At 35.4% G+C, this 14,723-nt stretch overlaps 3 protein-coding genes across 4 annotated transcripts; all 3 read left to right on the top strand.

Annotated features, from left to right (window-relative positions):
- Positions 1 to 845: 845 nt before the first annotated feature.
- Positions 846 to 3,603, top strand: LOC137726568 (putative RNA 3'-terminal phosphate cyclase-like protein). Of its 2 annotated transcripts, none has more exons than XM_088693991.1 (6): positions 846 to 1,151; positions 1,280 to 1,429; positions 1,927 to 2,105; positions 2,197 to 2,372; positions 2,522 to 2,738; positions 3,133 to 3,603. In XM_088693991.1, exons 1-6 carry the CDS (start codon positions 947 to 949, stop codon positions 3,340 to 3,342), a joined length of 1,137 nt encoding a protein of 378 aa, XP_088550117.1. In that variant the 5' UTR covers positions 846 to 946; the 3' UTR covers positions 3,343 to 3,603. The 2 variants fall into 2 exon arrangements, with proteins under 2 accessions (XP_088550117.1, XP_088550119.1); XM_088693993.1 differs by having other exon boundaries at positions 853 to 1,151; positions 2,201 to 2,372; positions 2,554 to 2,738.
- Positions 3,604 to 4,737: 1,134 nt separating this feature from the next.
- Positions 4,738 to 6,615, top strand: LOC137724375 (uncharacterized). The gene is made up of 4 exons (XM_088693240.1): positions 4,738 to 5,056; positions 5,134 to 5,226; positions 5,893 to 6,074; positions 6,398 to 6,615. The coding sequence occupies exons 1-4, from the start codon at positions 4,885 to 4,887 to the stop codon at positions 6,461 to 6,463; spliced, it is 513 nt and encodes a 170-aa protein (XP_088549366.1). The 5' UTR covers positions 4,738 to 4,884; the 3' UTR covers positions 6,464 to 6,615.
- A 6,622-nt stretch (positions 6,616 to 13,237) lies between these two features.
- LOC137726509 (protein PHLOEM PROTEIN 2-LIKE A9) lies at positions 13,238 to 14,694 on the top strand. The gene is made up of 3 exons (XM_068465443.2): positions 13,238 to 13,486; positions 13,624 to 13,706; positions 14,078 to 14,694. Exons 1-3 carry the CDS (start codon positions 13,430 to 13,432, stop codon positions 14,478 to 14,480), a joined length of 543 nt encoding a protein of 180 aa, XP_068321544.2. The 5' UTR covers positions 13,238 to 13,429; the 3' UTR covers positions 14,481 to 14,694.
- The last annotated feature ends 29 nt before the right edge of the window (positions 14,695 to 14,723 follow it).

The following is a 14,723-nucleotide window of genomic DNA, read 5'->3' on the forward strand; positions in this document are numbered from 1 at the left end:
CGCACGGGAGAGAGAGAGGGAGTCCCAATAAGGATAGTGCTTATTATCCTCCCAATATAAAGGTCAATGCAGATACAAGTACATAGTAAACGATTTAAGGAAATTTTCACAATTTAATATATATATATATATAATCAAATATACACAAAGCATTTAATATAAAGGTTATTTAGGTAAAGAGCAATAAAATCTGTACTAATTAGCCATATATCAATGGTTTTTTTTTTTTTCAACATAGGAGTAATGTTATGTAGATTAAATTTTTAAATTAAAGATATGTCACCAATAAGAGATAAGCACGTTAATCAGCTTTTAAAAGTAATAATTCAATCATCGCTTCCTAGCATTCTCCTTTTGTGATTGGTTTTGTGGCTTCATAAATTTTTTGGTGTGCCGGAATACGTGGTGTATACCAAATGTCATTACATGAGTAAAGGAAAATTTTATTTTTCAAGTGTCCCTCCATTTATTTAAAGACATGTGGTATATTAATATTTTGAAGATACTGAAAAATTTCTCTTACGTTAGCACACTAATTAAGTTGTCTAACGAAATTGAAGACCACATTGTTGAGTGATTTAATAGATGAAGAATGAAATGTTTAAAACATAAAAAGATCAAAATTATGATTTTTTATTTTGTTTTAACAAATAATATTATTTATGATGAGAGACTGAGTTAAGTCTTACAATGAACTTACAATAATGTGATTCAAATTGTTTTTTATGATAATTGAAAACCTCCAAATTAAGTAAAGATAAATACTACTAAACAGTAAACTAAATGACGACTAAAATCATGACTTAGCATAAGATAAAAAAACCATTTGTAATAAAACCCAAGAAGGTAAAAATAAAAAATTTGATTGCTGCCCTGCAAGCAATTTGCAAAACCCCCGTCCCCGCCACCGAGCGCAGAGAAACTGACAGACCAGAGAGAAGCGAAAATGGGGAAAGCATGCTACAAGAGGTTAACCGGAAGCCAAAACCTAAGGCAACGGCTCGTACTGGCGGCGGTTGCGTCCACACCGGTTCTTATCGAGGACATTCGCGCAGAGGAGACATGGCCCGGCCTCCGCCCCCACGAGGTCTCCTTCCTCCGCCTGCTCGAGAAGGTCTCCGATGACTGCGTCGTCGAAATCAACGAGACTGGTACTCCTACTAGCTGTTTCCAAACACAAAGGCACTCGCCTTTTTTCGAATTTAGCGAAAAATTGAAGTTCCAATTTTGCTTCGGGGTTTAGGGTTTTTGAGAGATTGTGTTTTGGGTTTGTGAGCAGGTACAAAATTGAAGTTCAAGCCGGGGATAGTGATGGGTGGGAGGAATTTGGTGCACGATTGCGGGCTCAGTCGGGCGGTTGGGTATTTCTTGGAGCCATTGATTGTGCTTGGTCTCTTTGCCAAAAAGCCGCTTACCATTACGCTTAAAGGTAACTGCTTTCGTTGTTGCTAATCTTCTCCGCACTTTTATTTTCGTTTAGTTGTTGTTTTCTATTGGTGTTCTTGTAGAATTAAAAGCCTCAAATTTATGGTTCTGGTTTTGATCCGAGTAAGGAACATAAATTTATAACATTTTCATGATGTAACATCGTTATTTTCTTTTATCAACAATCTCCCGGTCGCGAAAGTTGCCTATTGAATTCAAGACAATTCCTTGATGTTTATGGTACTGGTCTTAATATTGTTTCACAGATTAACATGGGAACAGAAAAGCTAATTTCTGATAGTTCTAAAATATCTCTATTCTGTTTCGTATTCCGACTAATTACCTTACTACTTATGAACAAATGACCTGACCCCAATCAGTAACCGAAAAGGGGCTCTCCCCATATCAAGGTGGATAGAGCACAGTAAATCTTTCGTGGGTGTCCATTTGAGCTTTAAGAAGGTGCTTCCACTTTATGAGTGTTTCATATTTTTCTGTTAGGAATTACAAATGATTCCGAGGACCCATCTGTTGATACATTCCGGTCTGCTACTTTGCCCATGTTAAAACACTTTGGAGTTCCCTCAGAAGGGCTAGACCTCAAAATACAGAGTCGTGGATCTGCTCCTCAAGGTGGTGGCGAAGTGTTCTTGTCAATTCCAATTGTTCAAAGTCTAACTGTGAGTTTCTGAGACTTTTGGGATACTATATATGTTTTTCACCATTTTTTTCAGTTTTGGATCCATTATTGTTTTATGTTTTGCTCTATAGGCAGTCAACTGGACTGATGAAGGGATGGTTAAGAGGATTAGAGGGATTACATTCTCAACAAGAGTGTCCACACAGTTTGAAAATACCATGGTGTATGCCGCTCGTGGAATCTTTAATCTCTTACTCCCAGATGTTCACATATTTACAGACCATAGAAGTGGCCCACAAGCTGGACAGTATGTTCTCAATTTTTACCAAATATCATTATTTTTTTTTTTGTAGAGAGACATTTTAGAAGTTTGAAGTTTTCTTTATTTTGTTTTGAGGTTTGGTCATATTAAAGTGGTCACTTAGGCTCATATAGACAATAATGATTTTGTGGCAGTTCACCTGGTTATGGAATTTCACTGGTTGCAGAAACAACTTCTGGTTGCTGTATCTCTGCTGATACAGCAATTTATTATTCTCGAGGGGAAAATACAGCTGAGCTTGAAGATGAGGGGAAGAAAGAGCTTATGCCTCCAGAGGATGTTGGTGTGCAAATTGCTAATGTTCTGCTTGGGGAGATTGAGCAGGGTGGAGTGGTAGATTCAACACATCAGGTTCGTGGATGTATTTTACTTCCTTACTGGCTGAGTTTGACACATTATCATGTTGGTTGTGAATGCAATTTCACATGGAATTCTTTTTTTGTAAAGCAAGAAAAGGAAACTTGGGTTTTGTTTATAGACGGATTTTGTGATCTTGATTCATATAGTATTCCCGAAATACGATTTAATGTTGATTTAAATGTAGTCCTAAAAATCGAATGATGCAAGTATGATGACTATTGTCTCCTTTTTTCAATTTTGTTAACAGCTTGTGCTATGACAGTGGTAAAATTACTAAAAGGCATTCTTATAAGAAATAGATACAGTATTTGGTTACAGGTTCCGTTTTTGTCCCTTTATGAATTTTGTCTATCTCCTCATAGTTTGCTGTCATTTTGGCTTGTAGGGCTTGTTGTTTCTTCTCTGTGCACTATGTCCACAAGATGTTTCAAAGGTTCGTGTTGGAAAGCTCTCCCCTCACGGAATAGAAACACTCAGAAACATCAAAGACTTTCTCGGAGTTAAATTTGTCATTAAGCCCGACCCATCTACAGGGACCGTTATACTTAGGTGTGTTGGCTCTGGGTTAAGGAACCTTTCAAGAAGGATCTCGTGATTGTCACAAGAGGTATATGACTTTCTAATGTATTGGTGAGTGTTTCTTGGGTGGCCAAGAGTCGTTGGGACTCGGGAGGCATTTCATGCATACACACTGTGGAGGAGGAATGCAATCTAATGGAGTAGCCGGAAGAAGTTTTGGCAATTTTTGACCATGTGCTCAGGTTTGGATGTTGTAAACAAGAGTTTTTCCTTTTCGAACACCAATATCTATGCGTGCAGTTCATTATGATACATATGGAAGTTGGACGTTGGTGCACATCGGAGTACCTCCTCATCTTTAGCCACACGACTCACTGAAAGATTGAACTTCTAGATATGAATCCTGTCCGTCTCTAATAAATTCTAACAAATGAGCAGCCCCTTCCAACTCTTTATCTGGTCCAAGAGAAACATCAGAGTGCACAATAAACAAGACTACAAAATAATCCAACAGGATCCTCTCTGGATCCTTTCGATGAGAATCCTAGGGATCTGTGAATCGTGTCCGTTCATCGTACATCGTGCGGTCAGCTTTTGTCAAGTACTGTTTATGTTTATTTTTAAATAAAACTATTTAAAATGATTTCTGATCGCACGTTGTATGACAAACAGACACGATTCACAGATTCCCGGGATCCTTACAAAGAGGATCCGACAAGGATCCGGATTCCAAAATAATAAGCATATATTTAATAAACAAGAAACAAGATTGCCGAGACGTCTACAAAATCCAAAGAGACTACTAGCTTATTATTCATATTAAACTATAAGTTATATTTACATAAAGCAGAACCTATAAACCCTAATTCATATGGGCTAAGCCCATATACTTAAACTAACAAGAAAATCCAAATAATCATAAAATACTAATATTTTCCAACAAGAGAAAGGAGTTGCAGCACCCGTTTCCGCGTTGTCTCGTGACCAATTTGTCATTTTGATTGGGGAGCTTCAGGGGTATCCATTGGTTATCCTTTCCAATTGCTATATATATAATTAGATTAAAGAATCACAACCTTAATCGGTGAATCTCTTTCAAAGATGGAGCTAGAATTAAGTTAGAATATTGCTTGAATAAAAGTAAATAACCTCATGTGAGAGGTATTTATGGGAGTTTCTTATTGAATTTTGGATGTTGAAAAGAATGTTGGAAATTACTAGAGCTTAGCTCAAGTCGTTGGAAGCATGCATGTCAGCACATAAGGTCTTAAGTTAGATTCTTCTTCCTCCCACGGTTGCTTGTATCACAAAATAAAATATGAAAATGGACTAAATAGCCCTACACTAAAGACCCAAGATATGTAGTTTCCCAAAAGAAGAAGAAGAAGAAGAAAGAGAAAAAAAAAAAAAAAAAAAAAAAAAAGAACCCAAGATATGAGGTTGGGCTAGGCCTATATATAATCACCTTGGACCAAATCGTAAACTAAGATATAAAAAAGGGCGGGAAAGGTGGCCAATACGTGGCCAAATTTGAAGAAAGCAAAACGAGGGAGAGAGAGACTGAAACATTGATACAGAAATTAGGGTTTTTACCTGAACAAAATTGGGGGCAAATCAAATGGAGCAGGGCACCCAAGGCAACATAGTTGTGAGAAGACATGGAAGGGAAGAGTCACAGGAAGGCGAAGAAAGAGTGGTGGACTTGAGTGGTCAGGTGCACCTCCTCCCCCGCTCCATCAAATTCAATGGCCCTTCCAATGTCTCCCAATACTTCAATCCCAAACCAACTGGTAAAGAATCTGCCCTTTTTTCTTACATACAATTTACATGGCGTAATTGAGTAATGGGATTTTTCTTGGAGTTGAAGGAATCGAATCGGAGGGTTTAAGGACGCAGGAAGCTTGTTTCAGAGGAAGGAAGTTGCAAGGAGCTTCGATTTCGGTTCCAGATGGGTATTCTGGTATATCATTGCAGTTTCAGTCAGTAAATTCAGTACCTTTTTATTGTATTGTATGAGTTCTGGTTGTTGACGCCTTATCTTTATCGATTTCTTCATCATTTTCCGGCTTATTTAGACCTCGGTGCTTCTGTATTGATGTTTAGAGTTGGGATTTTATAGCACCGAATAAAGATTCTGACTTTAGGTCTGAGATTTTCGGAAAGCTAACTTACCTTAAATTGTAAACATTACCCTTTTTAATCAGTGACTCCACAGGCCAATAACCAAATCATGGTTTTTTAACCATTTGATATTGTGAGCTGACCTTTGGGACTTCAATATAACAGAGAAATGGCGAGCAATCGTTTCTTGTTTTGATAGTGTTGACTTTTGTTGTGTCCTATAACTGATCCCACCCATTGAGTTGTATGTCAGCAGTTACCACCTCCATCTACCAAATTTTTCTTCAGCAAAACGAAATAGATTTCTTAGGGGCTTGGAGACAGGTGTGGTCGGGAGAGGCTACAATTTCATGGGAAGGGAGATACCCTTGTTAATTCAACATGGTGGTGTTGTATATATGTGTGACAACAGAAGGGCTCTCTTTGTATGTTGTTTTCGAATGATGTAAATGACTAAATTCACTTTCAATTTTCTAAGAGTTCCTCTGTAGTAATTTCTTTGCAGGATTTGTTCTAGGGAAGAAGAGTCTTGGCAAGAGAAATCTTTCCGATAATTCTGATGGGAGCTCGAACTGTTGGGAGATGAATGCGAAATATAAAAGCATCACATATTGGAATCACGACAGCCTTCCTTCACAGGATGATGCATTCTTGCGTTGTTTTCACTGGCTTTCTGTGGCAAAATCTGTAAGTTTGTGCTCGACAATATGGTGGTTCATGAATCTTTGTTACATTACTCTATGGCCATGTGTTTTGTCTGTTGGCAACTTGGCATGGTTTCGTTTTCATGTATTATTGTTGATCGATCAGTACATATTTAATCTGGAATAGTTATGATTAGCTTCCAATATTTACGTTTCCACGAAGTCTTTTGCTTTTTAAAAACTGAAATCCCCCCCTTTTCTTATTGGCTTTTGGATCTTGTTGAAAAATATTACTAGTTTACTATTTGAAGGGTAATCACCTGTTCTTCCGGTCACTTTACACCAGATATTTGCTTATGGCTGCAGATGCACAAACCAGCAACGGCCGAAGATTTGGTTTCTGCAGCAGCTGCTTTGGAAAAGATGAACTGATTACTCTTTCCCCTCGTGTTCTTTGTACTAAAAAAAAAAGCCAAAAATCTCAAAGTACTTATAACTCTCTCCTGGTAGAAATTAGCATCTTTGTATTTTGAATACTTGTAGGTTTGTAACATAATTAATATATGTTGTATTGGCGGTTGAAATCTAATTTAACTTGTCCTTGAAAGTTTGATGAACCTCATCTTGAAATTGAAGCTTGATTACATTAGCTACTGAATACACTTACAAGTGAAGTATACGCTTGCGAGACGGAACACATGTTTCTGTGTATGCTAGGCAAGATTCTTTTTAATTAATTTGGGATAACTCGGTTCTTTTTTTCGTCTGAACAGACACATTGTGAGTAGCAAGGCTTGATAAACTTTTTTGTTCTTCTGCAGCCTTGAATGCGAAGTCAAAAAAGATCATAACTTTGCTATCTTAGTCGGGAAGAATTCTAAAAGTCAAAGCAAAAACGAACATACTGAAACTCCCTTTTTCTCCCTTCCGCACCGGTATATGTTTCTATCAATGAGAATATCTAATGTCTATCATTAAGGAATAAGATCCCTTCTAGCTGGACATATACATATCACCAAAGAATGAAACTCAAATTGTATATTGGATTCTAAAAACAAGGGTCGACAAGTAATCACCAAAGAATGAAACTCAAATTGCATATTGGATTCCAAAAACAAGGGTCGACAAGTAATCAATTTAGATTAACGTTAAAGTAAATATTTGTGCAAACTACCTAATTCATTTAGGGGTGTGCTGTCCACACACCCTTTTTTACTTCTCACACACCCCTCGTTAATTTATGTCATTTGATATTCTTCAATTCATCTGATCTGATGATCGAAAATTAACAGGATGTGTGAAAAATAAAAAAGAGTGTGGATACCACACCCTTCATTTATCGGAGAACATTGTCGAGAGGTTACGTAATTCAAGATGTCTCATCCGTCGTCTTACATTTGTCCAATCTTGGGAGTACCGTTGGACGAACTATAACATGGCCAGCAAACCTTTTACACTTGAATGTAAGTTGCCAATTAAATTCATGGATGGTTGCTGACTAGGTTGTGGCCGAAGCAACTGATATCAAATCTTCTGCATCCAAAATAGATGTGGCCTCTCTGTGACCCCAATAAATGTCTGACACGTATTCATTATCTTAACTTTTCTTAATTTTGTTGTCATAAATTTAATATGTGTTAGATATTTATTGGGGAAAAGGCCACATCCACTTTAGGTGCATAAGATTTGATCTCGAAGCAACTAGCCACTATCCATCATCAACTCTAATTGCCAACGTGCATTCAAGTCTAGAAAATTTGTTGACCGTCCAACGACACCCTCTATATTAGTGCATCTGGAAGATGAAAGACAGTAAATATAATATCTTAAATCGAGTAACAAGACTGATGAGAGTATATATTTAACCCTATTCTTGGTATATTTTGGTTAATATTTTGAAAGAATTTTGATACTTTGAATTGTATTTCTAATTTAGGACTTTCGACTTCCTCTGGAGAAAAACATAATTAAATGGACGAATTTTGGAGTAATTCTAGTTGGAGAATGTTCGTGAGTCACTTGGCTTGATTGTATCAAAATATCAGAATTTTCTACCAAGTGGTTATTTTCTGGCGATAAAATAAATGAGCAATGCGCAGTGCTGGAATTGTGACGTTTTGGGCTTGAATTGCATTTTTGAAGTCCAAGATGACCTTGGATGGGTTTGTGGCCCTTTGGAGATGTGTTCAGAACGTCCCGATCTTTAAAACAAGCTCTTATGGGCCGGATTTGGAGAATTTCTAAGGCTAAAACGTGGCTGGACAGTTCCCTTGCAGTTTTTCCTAGTTTAATTAGGATTTTATTTTCTAAGTATTTTATTTTTATTATTTACTTCCCTAGTTGGAATAAGAGACCTATGTTTTAGGGTTTGTAGGGGGGGCTCAGCAATTATATTGCTTGGCCGTTCTTAAATAAAATGGGGAGAAAAAGAGTGATTGCGGGGCTTCGTGGATATTTTCTACTTTAAGGTGTTTTCATTCCTTTGACTCATTTGAATGATATTTCCTTTGATTTTTATTATGAGTATGCGTAACTAATTCTTTTGCTAGGGTTAGGCCATGAACCGTAGCATGAATATGTAATTTTATTAATTTGCTTATGAATGGATGCATGTTTGCTTTGAATTATTAATCATCACGATTAAATCTATCTATATATTTTAATGATTGATCACCATTAGGGTATTTAGACAAGTTATTTGATGCAATTTTTGTTGGAACATCACCCTGAAATTGAGGAGGGCTTCTTGTGATTAGTAATTGTAAGTTCACTTAAGACGAACATCACGCTCTTAAGGGTTGCATGGTTTTTCAAAGGGTTTTCACGAAGTTTAATGAGTCTTGCATGTTTATATTTAATCTGAACATCACAGACGGATTGCATGTTAGATATACGTTTTCGCTTAAACATCAAAAGGAAAATATGCGTTAGGAAAACCTAACATTCAAAGCGTGGATGTGGAAATTTATAAGTAATTGATAGAATTGCATAGGATTGTAACGGTGACGGTTTAACCCTAGTCTTTCCCTAAATTGTTTTAATTAAAAAACGTTTTTATGTTTGCTGCCTTTATTTTCTAACTTCTAGGTTCTTTAATTGTTAATTCAACATTTTCAAACTCAAAAATCTCAAATCTTTGATAAAAATCTGTTTCAATAGTTAATTAAGAGTTGATTTAATTATGAATTAATAATCAAACAATCTTTGTGGACAATGACCTTGCATGAGCAATTATACTACAATTACCTTGTATTCTTGCAAGTATTTTCAGTGATTTTAACCCTATTTACTTGTGGTAAAAATCTCAATCACTATGAATAAAAGTGGAGCAATTCATGTGGACTTTACATGTATTTCATATTAATACACTAGTTTGCTGGATAAGTGTGATTGTTAGGTAACTATATTTCATAACATATTCATTCTTTTGGACAGTGATACATCATGGAAATTTTCATTGTGTGTTTAACGAAACAACAATATGTGCGTGGGGCATCTGACATGCTCGCAATTCATGTCTTCTCGGGCAAGAATTTCTTATGTGGATGTTAAAGGTCCATCTATTAGTCACTTGCTACTACAGTTTAGTGACATTTTTCTTCATTTATAAGTGAACGGTTTTAGGTTCGAATCTCGTATATGTTCGTAACCAATTTATTCCCCCTGCCCCTTATGAATTAACTTGTTAACAGGAAGAGGAACCAAATAATTTTCATAACTAAGAATCAATTACAATATGGCAGCTCTTGAAACAGAGTTGGTCTCATTTTCCGGAAAGCCAGTCTATACTATTTTGTAAATCTCGTAGGGAGCAATGAAAGAGCTGAGAGATATAGGAAAACAAGGGTATAGTCAAAGTTTACATTACAAAAAATAATTTGGAATATAGGTCAAGGTCTCCTGTAACATGTAGAGCAGTGTTACCTTGATTTTTTGCAGAAGCACTTGAAATTTTGCTAATATAATACGTTATTAGCATTCGACGTTTTTTGTTACAGCTTACACAAAATCAGAAAGTTGCTATTTTAGTTGGAAGAAATTCGAAAGAATAAAAATAAAAACGAATAAACTGCCGTTTTCTTACTTTCTACGGGCGATGTTTTTGTCACCACCAAAATTTAATACCTTAGTTTGACATGGCTGAAAATCCTTGCACATTTGGGAATTAGAAAAATCACAAGGGAATATGACGTCTTTCTAGCTGGACACAGATATAACATCAAAGAATGAAACCCAAATTGCATATTGGATTCCAATCGACCAATGAGTGCCGACCTTCATGTAATATCACTAATGTGTGCTTGAAAGAAGTTTAACTTTGCTTTCACTTTCCTTCATATAATAAATAGTTTAAAAGTTTACAACTATTAGCAATACCAGAACTACAGTTTAATGGTAGTTTTCTCCACTTATAAGTTTGATGTTTGACCATTCTTTAACTCATTGACCTTCACTATTGGCAATATTTATACGTTACGCTAAATTCAGTGCACCATATAATATAACACGAGGTTCCAAATTTGAATTCTTCCGCGATGCGGTTGGCACCTAGAGATTGATATTTGAGGGAATCCATTTCAAAGTGGTTTGCGTCACCAAAAGTGTACATAAGTTGCAAAACATATACCCTTGGAAAAGAATTAACCAATAGCCGTTGGGGTTGGGGTTTTGGGGGGGGGTGGTGGGCGCGCGGGCGGGGCGTCGTTAAGGGAAGAATTATTCCAGTTTCTCTTCTGTCACAATTATGCGTTTCGTGGTAACTTCCCGAAAGCGTAAAGGCAATGAAAGCTACGAAACAATCTATTCTTAAAATTATTCTTGTACGTACTTGTTATGGATGTCCGTTTCTTGATGAAGTGGAGGCTACCAATGAACATTGAGATCAAGTTGATCAAGATAAGCTCTATATAGGAACCGGATCCCCTCCTGAGCTTAGGAGGCTGAGCCTACTGAGCAAATGATCTGAGCCGTTGAAATTTGATCAAACGGTTATAATTATTATAACTTTTAGAGGGATTCCATATTTGTAGCCATTGGATCAAATTTCAACGGCTCAGATCATTTACCAGGCCCGGCCCAGGCCCAGTGCGGGCAGGGCGACGGTCCGGGGCCCAAAAAAATTGGGGGTACCAAAATTATTAGGGTGGTATATTTATATATGTTTTTATAAGAGTATAAATTTATAAAATTTGGTTTGATGACAAAGAAATTTAACGAGAACTAATGGTTTTGTTGTTTAAAATGAATAAGGAGGTCTTAGGTTCAAAACACCATGTGTGCTTATTTACATTCCAATTTTTACAAATTCTTTTCATAACAATATAAATTTATAAAATTTGGCTAAATGATTAAGAAGTTTAATTAGAAGCAATGATTTTTTATGTTTAAAATTAAGGAGAAACTTGATATAGGTCCAATTTTTTGAGCCAATAGTAAGAATAGTCCAATTTATTAAATAAGTCCAATTCCTTAAATCTTATTATTTTATTATCAATAATTATTTCTTCAACGATAAGATTTATTATAAAAATCAAATTTCTTCCTAATTATCTCTTTGATTATTTATTTATTTTTGTTCTTTCTTGTTCTTTATCGCGTTTTAAACCTCATTTATAGATTTTATTTTTTATTTTTATTATAATCAACCTATATCACAGGTTAATTATATTTATCTACCTATATGACAGATTCTTTTTATAATCAAGTAAGATTCATGTGTCTTGCTTTTAGATATATTATGTTTTTTCTACCTTTTAGTTAGGTTTCATATATTACTTATAGGTATGATATACATTCATATATTTGTTACTTGACTTAGGGTAGAATGATTTGCAGATAGATTTATGTCAATATATATTTTTTTTTGTTATAAGATATTAATTATATTTTTTGGGGTTGAAAATGCATAATATTAGAAGATTTTAATTGATTTTTAATATTTTTAGAAAATATAAATGAGCATTAAAAAAAATAAATACATATAATTAGGTAATTTGACTCACTCCTAAAAACCATCTATATTTTTGGACCTGGATCTAAAAGCCCCTAAAATTAACTAGAGGTCCGAAGTTCAAAATGCTATGTGCATGTTTATTGTTTTCAATTTTTACAAATTTTTGTTTGGTTGTTAATTTATTTACTAGCTAGTAGCTATGTGCGTTGCTATTTTTAAATATCCATTCCAATTCAAGTCTAATCTTCTACAAAGAATAATGCGTAGACCAAATTTGCAAATAATATTACGTGTCATCAAAATGTTTAATTTAGTGTTCATTCATTACTTATACATATCCTTAAAGACTCAAAATCATTAATATTTTTTCAGTCTTATATTGACGAGGCTAGTAAATAAGAAAAAATAACTCACGATTTATACAAAAACACTTTAAAAGTTCAGATGGAAAGCAAAACTCATAATCTATCTACTTGAAAGTCCGAAGTTTTTTAGTTTCTTCTCTTGATACAAAATAAATTAATTATTCTGTGTTTATAAATTATTGAGTTTGAAGTGTTTTTCTAAATATAATTTTATCGATGTCTTACTTGTGAAAACAAATATTTTTTTTATATGAAATGAAGGCACATTTTTTTGACGTCGCCCCGGGCCTCAAAAATCTTTAGACTGTCCATGTCCTTTACTCAGGAGGCTTAGCCTCCTAAGCTTAGGAGGGGATCCGGTTCCCTCTATATATGTGACGTGTCAATGTGAGTGGACTTGTTTGGCAAAAGCCAGCTGCACGTACGTAGCATGCATGCAAAGCCAATTGCGATTCCACACCGCGCGCGTTTGTTAGTAGCCAGTAACCCTTATTGACCCTTATTTATGCCTTGGAGTTATATATGTTTTTAGTACTCAAGTAGGCTTACAGAATTGATCATGATCAAATGCTTTATGGGTCGTCTCAGATCTTGCAATTGGCCTTTATCCCATAAATATCAATGCTTAATTCTAATACTAATTTATATTTTACATAGTAATCGAAGAAAATAAATTGACAAATTTTTATGAACATGTCTCACGTTGGAACATTTAATACCATTTACTAGCAATCTGACACACACACACAGACACACACATATATTCTTCTTTTAAAAAGCTAATAAGGAACCTTTTTGCCAAAATAAAAGGCAAAGAACCTTCAGCATAAGTCCAAAGCAATCACTTTATTCTCTATACATAATTCAATTTTATTATCAATTTGTTTTGTTTTGTGGTAGGCATTAGATTCTTTTCTTCCCAATGGATCATGGATTTATAAAAAGGCTAGGTTAGACTAGAGGTTCTCTATCTTCAAAACTGCGCCAAGAGAAACATAGAGACAGAAAACAAGAGAACATAATTGCAGCAGAAGAAGAAAGAAGAAGAAGAAGAAGAAGAAAACCCAGTTAGGTTTCGAAATGTCTATGACAACTAAACCTCATTTCCAAGCAGAGCAAGATGAAATAAAACAGGAGGTGATTATTCATGTTATAAGGCCTCACAAATTGCTTAATTCATTGCTAAATGTCTTGTTAACATCGGAAAACAATCTTTCGCATATATCTAATTCGTTTCTGTAAAAAAGAGATTAACTGTATATTCGTGTTTACAGGGAAATAATTACATCTTCAGACCACGGGGACTTAGCATTGTATGGGGCAATGATGAACGCTACTGGAAGTTACCTAACAAGAAGTAAGGAATCAATTATCTGAACTACGTGGAAAACCTTAGATATAATCGGTTACCTTAGATGTAATCGGTTGTTTACAACCGGTAAAAGAGAAATATGCCATAAATGCTCATCTCATTTCTCATAAGTATGGAATCTACACGGCTACTCCACTTATGCGTGCTTGTTCTGCCTTCTGAGATACGTGTTTTTGGTAAATGTAATGTTTAGACAGTCTCAGTTTGTTATTTTGCACTTGTTAAGGTTTAATAGAATAACAAAATAATGATTTTAGAGTGCAGAATGACATATTCAGAGTGTGAATAGAAGATGCATTGAATTATGTTCGGCTTCGCCTATATGAATAATTTACTACATACTATACATTTTGCAGGCAATCTAAGGATGAACCTACTGAACCTGCGGAGCTGATACAGGTTTCTTGGCTGGAAGTAACCGGCTCATATGGTTTAACACCTGCGAAAAAATATGAAATTAGTTTCGACGTAGAACTGGCACCTGATGCATTTGGTTGGAGAGACATACAAGCTTTCTTGATGGCCAAGGTAGGGAAAAAGGGTAAGTACACTTGGACCAAAGTTAAAGTTGCAGCACAGGATCCAAAAGACAGTAGATTCACAATTCCTGATGACAACGGCCCGCGAATGAGAATTGAAGTTCCGCAGAATGCTCCGGATAACACGCTTCATTTTGGTCTGTATGAAGTCTGGAGTGGAAAATGGAAGGGGGGCTTGAAAATTCATCAAGCATTTGTGAAAGATGTAACTCCGAAATAACTTAATTAGTCCACGTACGGTTCACGCGGTATTTTCTATGTATACAGTACACGTATGTATTGAAATATTTTCTACGTCGTTGGGTTTTATATATGTGACTATTTAATAATGAGAACAGGTCTCATATAAGATGATTTGTATACCATATATGAAGTATTTGCTACTACAGCATGTATTTGTATCTCAAAAATGAATAAATTCTTTCTTATATATATATTGAGAGCCAATTAATGAAATGCGTAT

Source organism: Pyrus communis, chromosome 5 (genome assembly GCF_041283825.1).
Source record: "Pyrus communis isolate YQ-2024b chromosome 5, ASM4128382v1, whole genome shotgun sequence".
Classification (NCBI taxonomy): domain Eukaryota; kingdom Viridiplantae; phylum Streptophyta; class Magnoliopsida; order Rosales; family Rosaceae; genus Pyrus; species Pyrus communis.